Source organism: Dipteris shenzhenensis, chromosome 31, assembly GCF_047967505.1.
Source record: "Dipteris shenzhenensis isolate YYH24624 ecotype China chromosome 31, Dip_SZ_1.0, whole genome shotgun sequence".
Taxonomy (NCBI): Eukaryota; Viridiplantae; Streptophyta; class Polypodiopsida; order Gleicheniales; family Dipteridaceae; genus Dipteris; species Dipteris shenzhenensis.
This window is the reverse complement of record NC_141626.1, coordinates 33,866,201-33,879,367: the sequence shown is the minus strand read 5'-3', so window position 1 is coordinate 33,879,367 and position 13,167 is coordinate 33,866,201. Positions and strand designations below refer to the sequence as shown.

Genomic DNA, 13,167 nt, shown 5'->3' with positions numbered 1-13,167 from the left:
CCCTCCAACAAGTCCAATCTTATCAGCTCTACAACTGCCCAAGCTGCTTGCCCATGAGCCCCCTTTCATTTAAGGGCGAGTGCTTTGTTTTTCCTCTGTGCATCAAATGCATTCCTCTAGATTTTCAATGTCAACACAGAGATCTATCATAAGTCCCCTAGCTACGGCTTTTACGCATTTAACCTGAAGGACAAACATTGAACTTCCCGTATGCTACCAGATGCTCGTGACATATAGCAGCAGATATTCTACCATTTCATTTCATCTGAGAAAGGGACAGCAGACAGAATATTTCATTCTAAAAGCAGATCAAGTACACTGTCAACTGGTAGAATCAACATTTATGTCAAAAGCTCAGAACGTAAGGGAAAATCGACATTCTTATTTTCTTGATTGTAGATGATGTCCAGAATGAACAGGTATCATTCTAAGTTTTCAGCTCGATTGCAGATCGTGTCCAAAATGAACGCTGGATATTAGTATGATTTTACTAGAACAAGCATTCGTTTGTCGGGCGATGAGACGATGCAAAAAGCTAGGAGATTATATATGGAGCAAAACCTATGTAGCAAACGGCAAAATCCCTGTAGCGTTCAGAAATCATCCCCGCCGTAGTAATCATCGCCTCCATAGTCATCTCGACCACCCTCCTCTGCTGCAAAACGGTCTTCATCCTCCTCTTCTTGCCTCTCGGCTGCTTCGTTCTCCTCATGCTGAACATATTCGCCAAGGGCCAACCCCCCCACTGCTCCTGCAAGCGCACCCACTGCGAGTCCTGCTCCCATCCCTCCAAACTTACTCCCTTTCTTCGGAAGATCTTGCCCCGTTGGCTGCACACCATAGCCTGACGATCCAGTTCCCTGATAGTATGGGGGAGGCTGGCCGTAAGAAGGATTCACAGGGGCGCCATAGGACGGTTGCGGAGCCCCATAAGGAGAATAGTTTGATGCTGGAGCACCGTATGGCTGAGGATAGCCCTGAGGCGCGGCTTGGCCGTAGGGAGCTGGATATGGGGAGTAAGCAGCAGGATAACCTTGCCAATCGCGACTCTCCGCAGGAGGGCGATAGTAGCCTTGCCCGTATGGAGTCGGATATGAGCTCGGTGGTGGCACTCTCTGCTCCCTCAATCGCGCGGTGATCTGTACCTTGCCTTGAGGACGCCCCGATGGACGCTTCAGCTTCAGCTTGTACTCTTGCATCTCCTCAAACCCCCCCGCATCCACGACCTCCATCAGGGGGAGCGTGGCTTTGCCCACAATCGCCTTGTCCGGATCCGAAGCTTTGTCGTGGTAGATCTCGACCGTGAGAACAGCGTCCTCAAGATCCCTCGTTACCGGAAGGACGAGTTTCTCTCCCCAGCGGGGATCGGTATCGCCACTGCCATCCACCTTGGTGCTCATCTTGACGGCAGGGTCGATGTAAACGACTGCGTAAGGGCGGAGGTCACCGTGCTTCCAGTTGACATTCTTGAGATCTTTAGCGGAGTCGATGACGACCTCAAGCTCGGGGGGGGCGTGAGGGCGAGCCATGGTGCTGCGGAAGGAAGATGAGAGCTCTGAAACGCAGGCGAGGCAAATTGGGCGTGGTAGATCTGAGGACAAGCTCTAGATGAGGGGGGAATGCATGAAGTGAGGAACGCGCAATTGCTTTTGGGAAATATATGCTAACGCGGAAAGCGCGTAATAAAGCCGGCAACTAAACTGGGATCGCGTCGAGAAACAGTTTTTTTTGTGGATCGATTCGAAAGCGTATAAATTAAAAAAACCACGCTTTCCGATGAGTGTGAGCAGGAAATCCACCGAGAGGACGGCTGCAAGATGGAATTTTATATGGCAAAATGATGCTGTTGTGTGCAATGGTGCATCGATTCACAGTTCTGTTGCGACGGCAAATTCAAACTTCAAAGACCAAACTGATCCAATTTTGTGCAAATTCAAAGATCAAACAAACTGCAGAGCGAGCATCAGAACTCGGAAGATCCAATTTTGCTGCAATTGAGCTGATGATTTTTCTGCAGTGAGCTTCATTGATTGAAGCTCCTGTCACATGTTTGTTGCAAGCATCGGAAGATCCAATTTTGCTGCGATTGAGCTGATGATTGTTCTGTTGTGGAGCTTCAAGAATGATTCTTCTGTTGTGAAGCTTCATTAATGAAGCTTCTCGCAGGAACAATGAACAGATATCTGGCCGGCACAAACAGCAAACCGACAACATAGATTTTCCTCCGAGAAACATCGTGAATCATCATCCATCGTCGTTTTCTTCCGACCCAATTTCCAAACCACCTTCAATTCTGAATTCAATCGTTCAATTTCAACCCATCCAAATCCAAATCTGTTTGCTTGGCAGTTTTTCCGCGTCCTCTCGCAACCTTGACTCCTGAGTCCTTGCTATGCACGTGATCCTCATGCCTTGCGGACTCGTCCTCCGTATTTGGCTCTCTTGCTATTTCCTCCATGGGATCCTCATCATCTTCTTCTCACCCTGGGCCCATGACACTCCTCTCAAGGGGTTCCGACTCTAATTGCCTGGCACCTAGCATAGAATCTTGTAATGGATGGAAGTCGGAACCTCGAAACGAAGCCTGACGAATGCAAGGCAGGTGCACCGATAGGCACGGCTAGAAAAGGACTGACACCCAATGAGGCACCTCTCCTCGCCTCCTATCGGATTATGTGCCCTGAATTCCGTTTGCACTCTGGTTGAATTCACCCAATTCGGATAAACATGTGCCCCTATTTCAGATAGTCTTTGATAGGCAGGTTTCTTATTGGATGGCTATCTCAAGTGGGCATGTACTAATGAGAGTGCTCCAAGGTGTGGGATAATGGTATCTTGCGGTGGAGCCTAGAGGGTGGGTAGGCCTACAAAGAGCCCCTATTGGTTGTTACCCTTACATTCCTCCCATGTGCACCTTCCCCAAATCAACCCCAAATGGCTTGCAAGAGGACATTTGTGGGCGCTTTTGGGTGAGTTTTCATTCCTCCCCCTCTCTCTAGGTGGTTTGTCTCTCTTTCTTTGGCCCACTTTTCTTGTCCAACCTGTTTCTTCCTCCATTTAATTTGAATATGGGGTTTCCCTCTCTTGCAACGCCCCTCCAATGCCCTTTGTTCCCTATTTCTCCACCCCTTTTAATCTGGCCCCTCCTCTATTCATTTTGACTATTGCAGCTCCTCTATCTCTCTCTCTTCCATTTTGGCTGCAACAGCTCCTCTTTTCAACCCCTCCCCCCCCCCCTCTCTCTCTCTCTCTCTCTCTCTCTCTCTCTATCTATCTATCTATCTATCTATCTATCTATATATATATATAGATAGATTGGAGTTGCTCTCTTCCTCTGAGCTACATTGCCCTGTGTAGAAGCCCCATTCCTACTGTTGTGACCTCTACAAGCATGGTGAGGAAGAGGGCTACAAGACCATGCAACGTTGTGACCTCTTGTGTTTTTCAGAACACGAGATCGCTTGCATTGGATGAATGGATCGCTTGCATACAGCTTGAATGACTAGATAGTCATGAAAGGATTGGCCTAAGGTCCACATAAGCTTCCCAAGAGTAAGAGAGGTGATATCTTGCATGAGTGGAAGGGCCGCATCTTGAAGTTCAAGTTTGGGAAGGAAGGATGGCTTGCAAAGATGGAAACACGTTTATATGGGAAAAGACATGCGGCTGCCTCCATCAATCAATCAATCTAGGATGCACATCACACTGTAAGTTTTTCTATGTACGTTTTTCACCAGTAAGTGTAATGAGTCACTATGGAAATTTTGTGTTTGGTTTATAAGAGCTCTTATTCATGGCAGATGTTTTCCCTTCAGACTTTGAGAAGTAACCAAGTAATTTATAGGCAAGTTCACTACGATTCATGAGGATTTAGTTAAGCAGATGCATGTTGGGGAGAAGTCGACCTCCTTACGAAAGAAGAAGGTGTATTGGTATAATGCAACATACATCACTCAAGGATAGCATCAAACAAGCTATGGATATCTACAAGCATTGCATCACAACAACTTCAAGACATGGATTGCAGCATGGTGGAGTCGAGGACATTGCAATCATACAATGACAAGATTGCAAAGGATGTAGGCATGGCTATGAAGTTCACATTTGGATCCATGGCAAGGTTATCTTGGATTATGTCTTTGCACATTTTATTTCATTTTTTTCAGAATATACATATGCATAGAACAAAAACTATGTGGTCTTGCAAGCATATAGATGAAAATGCTCTTGAAGATTTACACTAGGTCAGGTGGACAAAAGGGTGACGTGTTTCAATGTCACGCATGTAAGGACAATGTGGTTATTAGATCCCATATATCACGCCAAATATTGAATTTAGCTTTTTAATACGAGCACTGGAAGAAAACAAATGGCTGGTGGCTTCCGCTCCAACAATGAAGACACCACAGGGGTAAGTTTTTCTATTGATGTTGATTAGGGAGATGTCAAGAATGTGACTATCGCATCGCAATGGACTCTAAGGGATGTGCAAGGACACTTATTGGTCATGGAGGATGGCATGTCAGAGTTCTTCAACTTTATTTCAAATGGTGAAAAGATCGGCAAACGTGCAGAGAAGTTCATGCATAGCACCAATTTCATTTCTCTTGCAGCTTTGAAGATAGTTAACAATGTGTTTGACTAGTGCACCATTAAATTTTTTGCCATTTCGTAGTTCTTATTTCAAGAAATGGAGGGCATTCAAAATGAGGTGCAATTTATTTTAATGTTTTTTCCCCATGCTTTCATGTCAAAAAAAATCCAAAATTTTTGGGGATTTTATGATTTAGGGTTTTGATATATATATTTAAAGGTAGGAGTTGTTTTTACACTCAATTCTCATTTTCACTTTTAGAGAGCCATAGAAACTCCAACCCTCAAAACTATCTCACTCACTTAGTCTCGCTACTATTTGAGCACATCTTCCATGGATTCAGCAAGACCTGCGCTCCATGATTTCATCTTGTGAACTGCATTTACAGATCGCGAGAAGAGCTTTTTTTCAATGTCTGACAAGACTTAGATGTGCTAGGCACATATATGCAAGCCAAGGATAACTTCAAAGATCTTGTCAAGTACATGCAAGAGAATTTCACTAATTTTGCATATTGACTTGATGTGTCTTTGAAAAGATGGGTTCTGGTAGATTACATCAAGTATCTGAACCCAAGTTTGTGAAGCACTTGGCCCATTTTTGTTACAGAAGATGGGTTTAGGGAGCTAGAACTGAATGACCTCTTGGAAGCAGGGATCATAGGAAATGCATGCACTAGGTTCCCTTCATGGGAGATGACATTCATCTTTCTTCTCCAGGTTGGGAAATTCAGAGGAAGAAGCCTCATCGTCAAGCACCCCCTTTATCAAAGCTGTTGATATCCTCGTCCCTAGACCATATATGTGAAAGAGAATCTTGACCATGCGAGGGAGGATATGGAAGCAGTTGAAGCATTGGACCTACTCCAAGAACCCCTTGCAAGCATAGAGCAAGAACCTACATTGGAGACCATCGACCCAGTATCAGACATATGGTATTGTCCCCCTCCTTGTTGATGGAGAAGAGTATGTGTTCATCCATGACATCGAGGTGCTTTTTGGCCTACAAGATGATGAGGCAATGCGAGTTGTATCTGGGTTTGATGTTGACACAAGTGTCCAAGATCGTGGATTTTTGGGTTCAGAAGACCAAACAATGGAAGAACTTCTACTGATAGCGGTGGTTATATTGAGAGATGCAGACATGTCAATATATGATGCACATCCCTTTGATGCAGAAGCTTCCACTTCCAAGACAAAATAGGAGAAAGCCTCCACCTCTCAGATGGATCAGGATACATCACAAAGATCCATCAACCTTGCAAGAGAGGAAGGAATTATAGAAGCCGACAACGCTATAGTGGTAGGTTGGAACAATGTTCTATGTTTTGATGGTCTCTTCTGGTATAACTCATTTTGTTAGTGTTCTAATGTTTGTTGAATTGTTGCAGGAGGCATCTGAGGCCGATGAGTTCTCATCTTGACAAGGCCATGTTCGTAGCACATTTAGGCAAGATCATTTTTTAGCCCTTTATACATTGTGGTCAGTATTATACTCTTGGCTAGTTCTAGGAATTGTGATGATCATTTTTTTCAAATCCAGGAGGAATTTCACCATGCTACAAAAGGCAAAGTTGTCTGGGACGTCGCAAGGAGCCAAGAAACCATGAAACCTTCCAGAGTAAAAATTTGGCCTGAATAACTTTGCCTTCTTTGGCATACTTTAATTCCTCTAAGATTTGACAAAAATAACACTACCATCATGAAATGACATCAATCACCCTTTCATAATGTATTATTCATAAAAGAAAGTTGTAGAAGACATTTAAAAAAATGTTCGAGAAAAAAAAAGTAATTTGTGTTTTAACATTTTCCCCTATGGCCATATCTTTGTTCATCACTTTATTAAGTAATATGAAAGCGAATTTTATGCTCTTGGATAGTTCTGGGCACTCTAGTCATCATTTTTATCAAATCTAGGAGAAATTTCACCATGCCGCAAAAGGCAAAGTTGTATGGGACGTTGCAAGGAACACAAAAATACCAAAATCCACCACGGCACAAATTTGGTCACTTGGGAAGCCTCCAAATGCCCAAATTTGCATCATGGTGGGTTGACAAATTTGCCTTCTACAGCAAGTGAAATTCCTCCTGGATTTGATAGAAATGAAAGTCCCATTTAAAATTACATTATTCACCCTTTTAAAACATATTGACATTGAAAAGGAAAAGACAAACGCATCATAAGCATCAACAATGCGATATTGAAGAAAATTAAAGTACTTTTCAGTAAAAGAGTTTGCCCTGTGGGCATTAGATACAAAGATGTGCCTCGAAAGGGCAAGGGGATATTCTAAGTCCTAAGGCTGGTATCCATGCATAGCCACTTTTGGCAATGGGATATTCTAAGGCCTAAGGCTGGGATCCATCTATAGTCGCTTTGCTAGAGCCGTATCCTTGTCCATCACGGTGACACGCTTTGTGTGGATGGCACACATGTTTGCATCCTCAAAGAGCCCTCTTGTGACTTTCTCTACCATAGCACCTGTACTTAAATGCACATCGTCCTTGTATCCCTGTGTGATCTTTTGTACAATGCGTTGGAAAGGAGCATGCGAAATTAGGCTCTCAGTGATCTTCCGTAGGTGCCTAATTTATCTGATGGCTCTTACTCCTAGTATTGCTCTATATGGCTTCCTCACTCTTGGTGGAGGCTGTACAAGTAACCTGACTTTTTTGCTCCATGCCCTCTTGTTAGCTTTCAACTGCCTCGGCACTCTTCTCTTACTTGTTCTTCATCTGAATCCTCCTGGTGTGCCCCTGACTCGAACCTGATGGGGTTTTCGTGGTGTCTTCTTTTTCTTTCCTTTGGAGATGGAGGGGGCACAGGTGGTGGCAAAGGGACCCCTTTAAGTGGTATTGTACTATACCCATGATTGGTTGTAGAAGAGGAAGGGGGATAATGGTGGGCTTCCTTGCTGCCTGCTTTTCAGGAAGAGGCCTTTCTACAAGGTTCGCGATCTGGACGAGATACTCAAAGACATTTTGCTCCTGATCAACTGGGGGAGAGCCAGGGGAGGGGTGGTATGTTTCTCTTGGGGGGGGAGGCCTATTTCTCATAGTTAGGGGAGTTCTGTTTCTCATGAGGAGCAGATAGATGAGTAGATTTATCATGATGATCACGGGAAGGCTCAGGGAGTGTTGCTGCTCATATGAGTTGGCCAAGAGCTAACACAAGTTAGGTTGATCCTCATGTGAGTTCAGGGAGGGATCAGAGGAGTTGGGGGAGGGCTCAAGGGAGTTAGGGGAGGGCTCACGGGAGAGCTCACGGGAGTTAGGGGAGGGCTCATGGGAGAGCTCATGGGAGGTGCCACCGGAGGGATTCGTGGAGCTAGAGGGAATCACACCCCAGGAGGGATTCCTGTGCATGGAGACCATGTAGATAGAGGGAAAATTCTGGGGGGGGGGAAGCCTAAGGTGATGTCCTATTGGCTTAGTAGTGTTCTTCACTCTTGCCATTGAATAATGAGAGTTAGGGCTTTAAAAAACGTTTTGTATAGGACCATCATCTTTGTTAGGCCCCTTTCAATTAGGTTTAGGGTTCCATACCTCCCCCCCCCCGCCCTGCCCCTCCCCTCCCCTCCCCTCCACTTGCCCCTTGCTAAAAGACTAGACATGACCACCACTAAGCCTAGGGCACACAAGAAGAGTGTATCATCTATATGGGGTCTCAAAGCACATGACAAACCCCATGAGGGGAGAGAGATAAAATAGGCAACACTCAATCAACTCTATTCCAATGTCATATCAACCATACAATGAGAGGCCTCTTATATGGATCTTCAAGCTCACCTTTACTCATCATCATGTGATCCATCCACTCATCCTTATCTCTCCATCTCATGTCTTATCTTCTACACTCCTCTTGCCTCTCTTATCCAATCATAGATTCTCCTTAATACCACTCTTATGACATCACATATTTCAACACCCACCTTGATGCTAGGCTTGTCATAACCAAATACCTATATTATCAGAGGTGTAGTGTGAGATTACAATGATAATCCCCCCCCCCCTTCCCCCCAAGTCCCCTATCAGGCTCATTAGCCAATGGTGTAACTCAGATGTGGTAATTTCAATACTCTTGTGGGATCCTCCTCATAAGTTGGATGTCATTTCCTCAATTATATTGCTTCTTAGCTTCCTTGGCTTCATCATTGGTACCTAAGGCAAGCTTATTACAGTAATTAGGATTCAATTGAAGAGCGGTTTGGACGAATTCAACCTTAACAAAAATTGCAATACAAGCCTAATTTGCTTACTATGTATAGCATAATTTTTTTATCATTTTTGCTTTTTGAACTTCTACAAAATTTTTTCAGGGCCAAAAGTTATGCCTTGTTAAAGTTTCTCATCAAGGAAGGTGATCACTGTGCTTACCAAGCACATAGTGTTGTGTGCCATGTGTCAATGACATGGAATCTGACATGTGGTTGATGATATGGTAGTACTGACTCAATTGAATTAAACTTTGCCTATGCGGGTTAAACCTAAACTGACCTTATCCTTTCCATGAATAACTCCATTGGCTACCATTTGTAGCATCTCGCCATATTGCCTGTTCAGTTGGCTGAGTCCTCATGTTGGCCATTTCTCTTCCTTTGCAATGCATATTTTTCTCTGGCTTCATCATCGTGTCCTTCTGCTTGGCCATTGACTCGTTCTTTGTCTCACAGTTTGTGAGGTCTATCTCCTTTACCAACGTCTTGCTGCTTATTGTGTTGCTACAGGTGCTTCAAGCTACCAGTCCTAAGCAAGCCAATATTTGCATCTCCTCCTTGGGCTACCGGTTGGCTACCTACCATCATCGTCTTCCTCACTACTCGCAACTGTGATTCATCTCGGTTTTATGTTGCACTGCCTTTGGTGCTTCTTCTCCGAGTTTTTTTTCTTTGCTGTGTCTACTTCTCTCGGCATCTCTATGCACATGCCAGCTATCTCCTTTTCTTGTTGAGTTCATTGGAGTTCATCCATAGCTGTTTGCCTGTAGAGTCACTTTGTTGCCTTGTCTCAGTAATTGGCACTGTGTAGCTTCTGTCTTGTAGCTTTGAGTCTTTGTAGGGCATGTGCATCTGTTTGCTATTTGACCATCGGCTTGTTGTCTTTTTGTTATATGTCAATGATGCTTGCCTATTGCCATCCTTCACGTCGGGTGATGTTCAGTCTCTAGCTTTGATTGGCCATGCCATTCATTTGCTTCCAGAGCCTTCTTCTTGATCCATCAATATTTTTTTGCAACATTCACATCAACTGTGTGTACCAAACTATTCTCTTCTTTGCATGAATGTACCCAACTTTGTGCTATAGCAATCTACTTGTAGGAGCAACTCCTTTCTTTGACTCTTTCTTGTAGCATATTCCTTCTATTTCGAATAGAATCTCCTTCCTTTGCAGAGCAAGTTTTGATCTTTCCAAAGCATCAATCTTCACTTGCCTCATCCATGGGCAAGTTGATCCATAATTATTCAACAATCAGCAATCTCATACTCTCCTAAATGATAAGAGTGCACCATAATCTTATTATGTATACAAACAACATGATAAAACTAAGCATACACTAATCTACCTAGGCTTCGAGGACAACCCAAGCTCGGATACCACCATGTTAAAAGACTAGAAATGCCTACACTAAGCCTAGGGCACACAAGATGAGTGTATGATCTAGAAACCACACGAGAAACTCCATGAGGGTATGAGACAAAATAGGCAACACTCAACCAACCCTATTCTGATGTCATATCAACCATACAATGAGAGGCCTCTAACGTTTACACATCATCATGACATGTGTCCACTCATCCTTATCTCTCCACCTCATGTCTTATCTTCTACACTCGTCTTTCCACTCATCCTTATCTCTCCACCTCATGTCTTATCTTCTACACTCGTCTTGCCTCTCTCATCCAATCATAGAGACATATTTCAACATGCCCACCCCCTCCCAACCTCCCCAACCCATCACCCCACCCCGTTCCCAAGCTTGTGTCCCACCTCGACCCCAACCCTGGACTCCAAGTGTAAGTACACAAATTGTCATCAAAACATGCACTTTATTCATTTCATAGTAGTATACAATTACACCATAGCTCCAATTCCAAGCACAATGCCTTGTATTCTTTGATACAACTTGAACTTTCTTTTGCAAGTTTTGATGCCTTTTCCTTTTTAGACTTCAAAGTCCTACCTAGTAAACATCTAGAAAACCAATTGAACATCTCGTGCAATGAGTGACACGACCACCATGCCTTGAGTTCTTGTTGATGTAGGATTCCTTGGCTCTATAGTGTGACTTCTCCATGCCTTGTTTATTCCAAATGGACAAAGGGCCCGAATTTTGTACAAACCATGGTCTTTGAGCATACTAGAGAGTATGTTGCAAACATGACGAACACCATTTCAACAACAAAAAAATATTATAAAGCAAGTTCTAAAGATTATGACAGTGATAGGCATGGATGATTTTTTCCTCGTAGTTTCGTTAAGAAGTGAAACTTTTATATTGGAGTTGAAAGTTTGTATGCCCTAATAAGAATAAAAGACTGAAATATTCACCAAGATTTGAAACTTTTATAAGAAAAAATTTAAAGTTTCGCTAGGATTTACAACTTTTCCTTCAAATTTCAAAAGAATATATATATAATTATAATATGTTCTATTGATATTATGAAACAAAAAGCTAGCTTGATAAACTTTCACTAGGATTTTATAAGTATAGCTTTGATAAAAACATCCCTAGTGATAGGATTACCATGTGATACATAATGTGTGAGCCCCCCCATGCTTTCACCATTAGTTGCATAAACTCGTTCACAGCCATCCTAAGCCTTTCATAATACATCTCGTCAATTCGATGTTGGCAAAAAAAATTTATCAATGCATCTAGATTTGTCCATACTTTTGCTCTTAAAGTCACTACTTGAGGATGTGAAGCCTTATTGGTGGTGCATTCACACAATACTTTTTACATTCCCAACCCAAGGTATTTTGACACATTGTATGTTTTTATTTATCAAGATAATGATTGGATAAGAATCTCCTTGCCTACACTCCACCCATGGACACTTTGGCAAGAAGATTTTTTGTTGCCCCAAACATTTTGTTGTCCTCCTTAGTTTGACATATCCTCTATGGAAACCCATCTCTGAAAGTAGATTCTCAGCTTCTACAAAGCAACGTGCAGATACTTCTTGAAAAATAAGATTCCAATCATAAACAAGATGCAAGTATAACAACTTATCAAGTATGTGTAGTTCTGCATTGTAAAGTATGTGTGTACTCTCTCTACAAGAATCGGCAATATGGGATCCAACTTTGGATCCTTCTTGTCGCAATTGGGGGACTAGCATTTGGCTAGAAGAGAGAATGCCATTCTCGCATTGTAATCCTACCTTTTCTTCCATTGAAAACACATGAAAGAAAGGCACTTGAGCATTGCATTTTCTCCTATATCACAACAATGCAAGCACTTAAGGGTTTTCAACAAGATGCCATTCAACATGAAATGTTCCATGGCCAATCCATTGTAAATGCTTTTTCTTCCTCTTATCCTCAGATAGTTGATGGGATTCTTGTTCATTAGGGGAGAAATGGGGTCTCAAAAGGGCCTATAAGGAATGGATTAGTCCTAATGAAAGGGCCATGGTAGGTCCCAAAAAGTCCTACTCCCTCACCTAGGTGGGTTAAGCCCACAAGTGACCCCACCTCTTACACAACAATTACTCCTAGGTGGGAGCCAGAAAAATCAAAATTTGAAGTTCAATAATTCCCTCCCTCCTCCTCTCTCCTCCCTCCCTCCCTTCCTCCCCCTCCCCCTCCTCCCCCCCCTCCCCTCCTCACCCCCTCCTCCCCGTTCCCTCCTCCTCCTCGTCCTCCCTCCCCCCTCCCTCGTGATCCTCCCTCCCCCCTCCCTCCTCCTCCATGCCTCCTTCTCCTCCCCCTCCACACCTACTGCTCCTCCCCCTCCATCCCTCCTCCTCCACACCTATTGCTCCTCCCCCTCCATCCCTCCTCTTCATCTATTGATCCTCCCTCCTCCATCCCTTTGTTGAAAAGTAGAGAATAGAATCATTCACTCCTCACACTCTCGATCGCAACTCAAACAACACTCAAAGAGAAGGGGAGTCAAAGATAGCAAAAGTCAAATGTGGGCAAACAAAACCTCAAAGGTGAGCATACAACTAGCCAAGAGATGTAGGAATAAATCTTGAGTCTACTCCTCTCCCTGTGTGCTTGCTTATGCAAGGCTGGTATGTGCAGATGATGAGGAATGAGGGGGGGAGTGGGGGAATTTTATAGGAGGGGCCAGGCCCCCTCAAAGTGGCTGACCAAGGAGATGGCTCCCTGATCTAGGCACCAATCTGTAGGGCCCCCAACCGACCAAGCTAAGTCGGCCATTCTTGGTTGATCTGGCCACAGACCCATACAAGGGTCCATGTACCTAGCACATGGGCTACTATTGTAATCTCCAATGTCGCCCACACGCTACTCTAGGAGGTGCCTAGGATGACATGCCATGATCTTCTACTATGGCGCAGGTTCCAGGCCAGGTAGCTGCACTACCTTTTTCCTTCCCCT

General features: G+C 43.8%; 1 protein-coding gene across 1 annotated transcript; it reads right to left on the bottom strand.

Annotated features, from left to right (window-relative positions):
- Window positions 1-274: 274 nt before the first annotated feature.
- LOC147881370 (Calcium-dependent lipid-binding (CaLB domain) family protein) lies at window positions 275-1,925 on the bottom strand. The gene has a single exon (XM_087369924.1). The coding sequence runs from the start codon at window positions 1,527-1,529 to the stop codon at window positions 594-596; it is 936 nt and encodes a 311-aa protein (XP_087226050.1). The 5' UTR covers window positions 1,530-1,925; the 3' UTR covers window positions 275-593.
- Window positions 1,926-13,167: the final 11,242 nt, after the last annotated feature.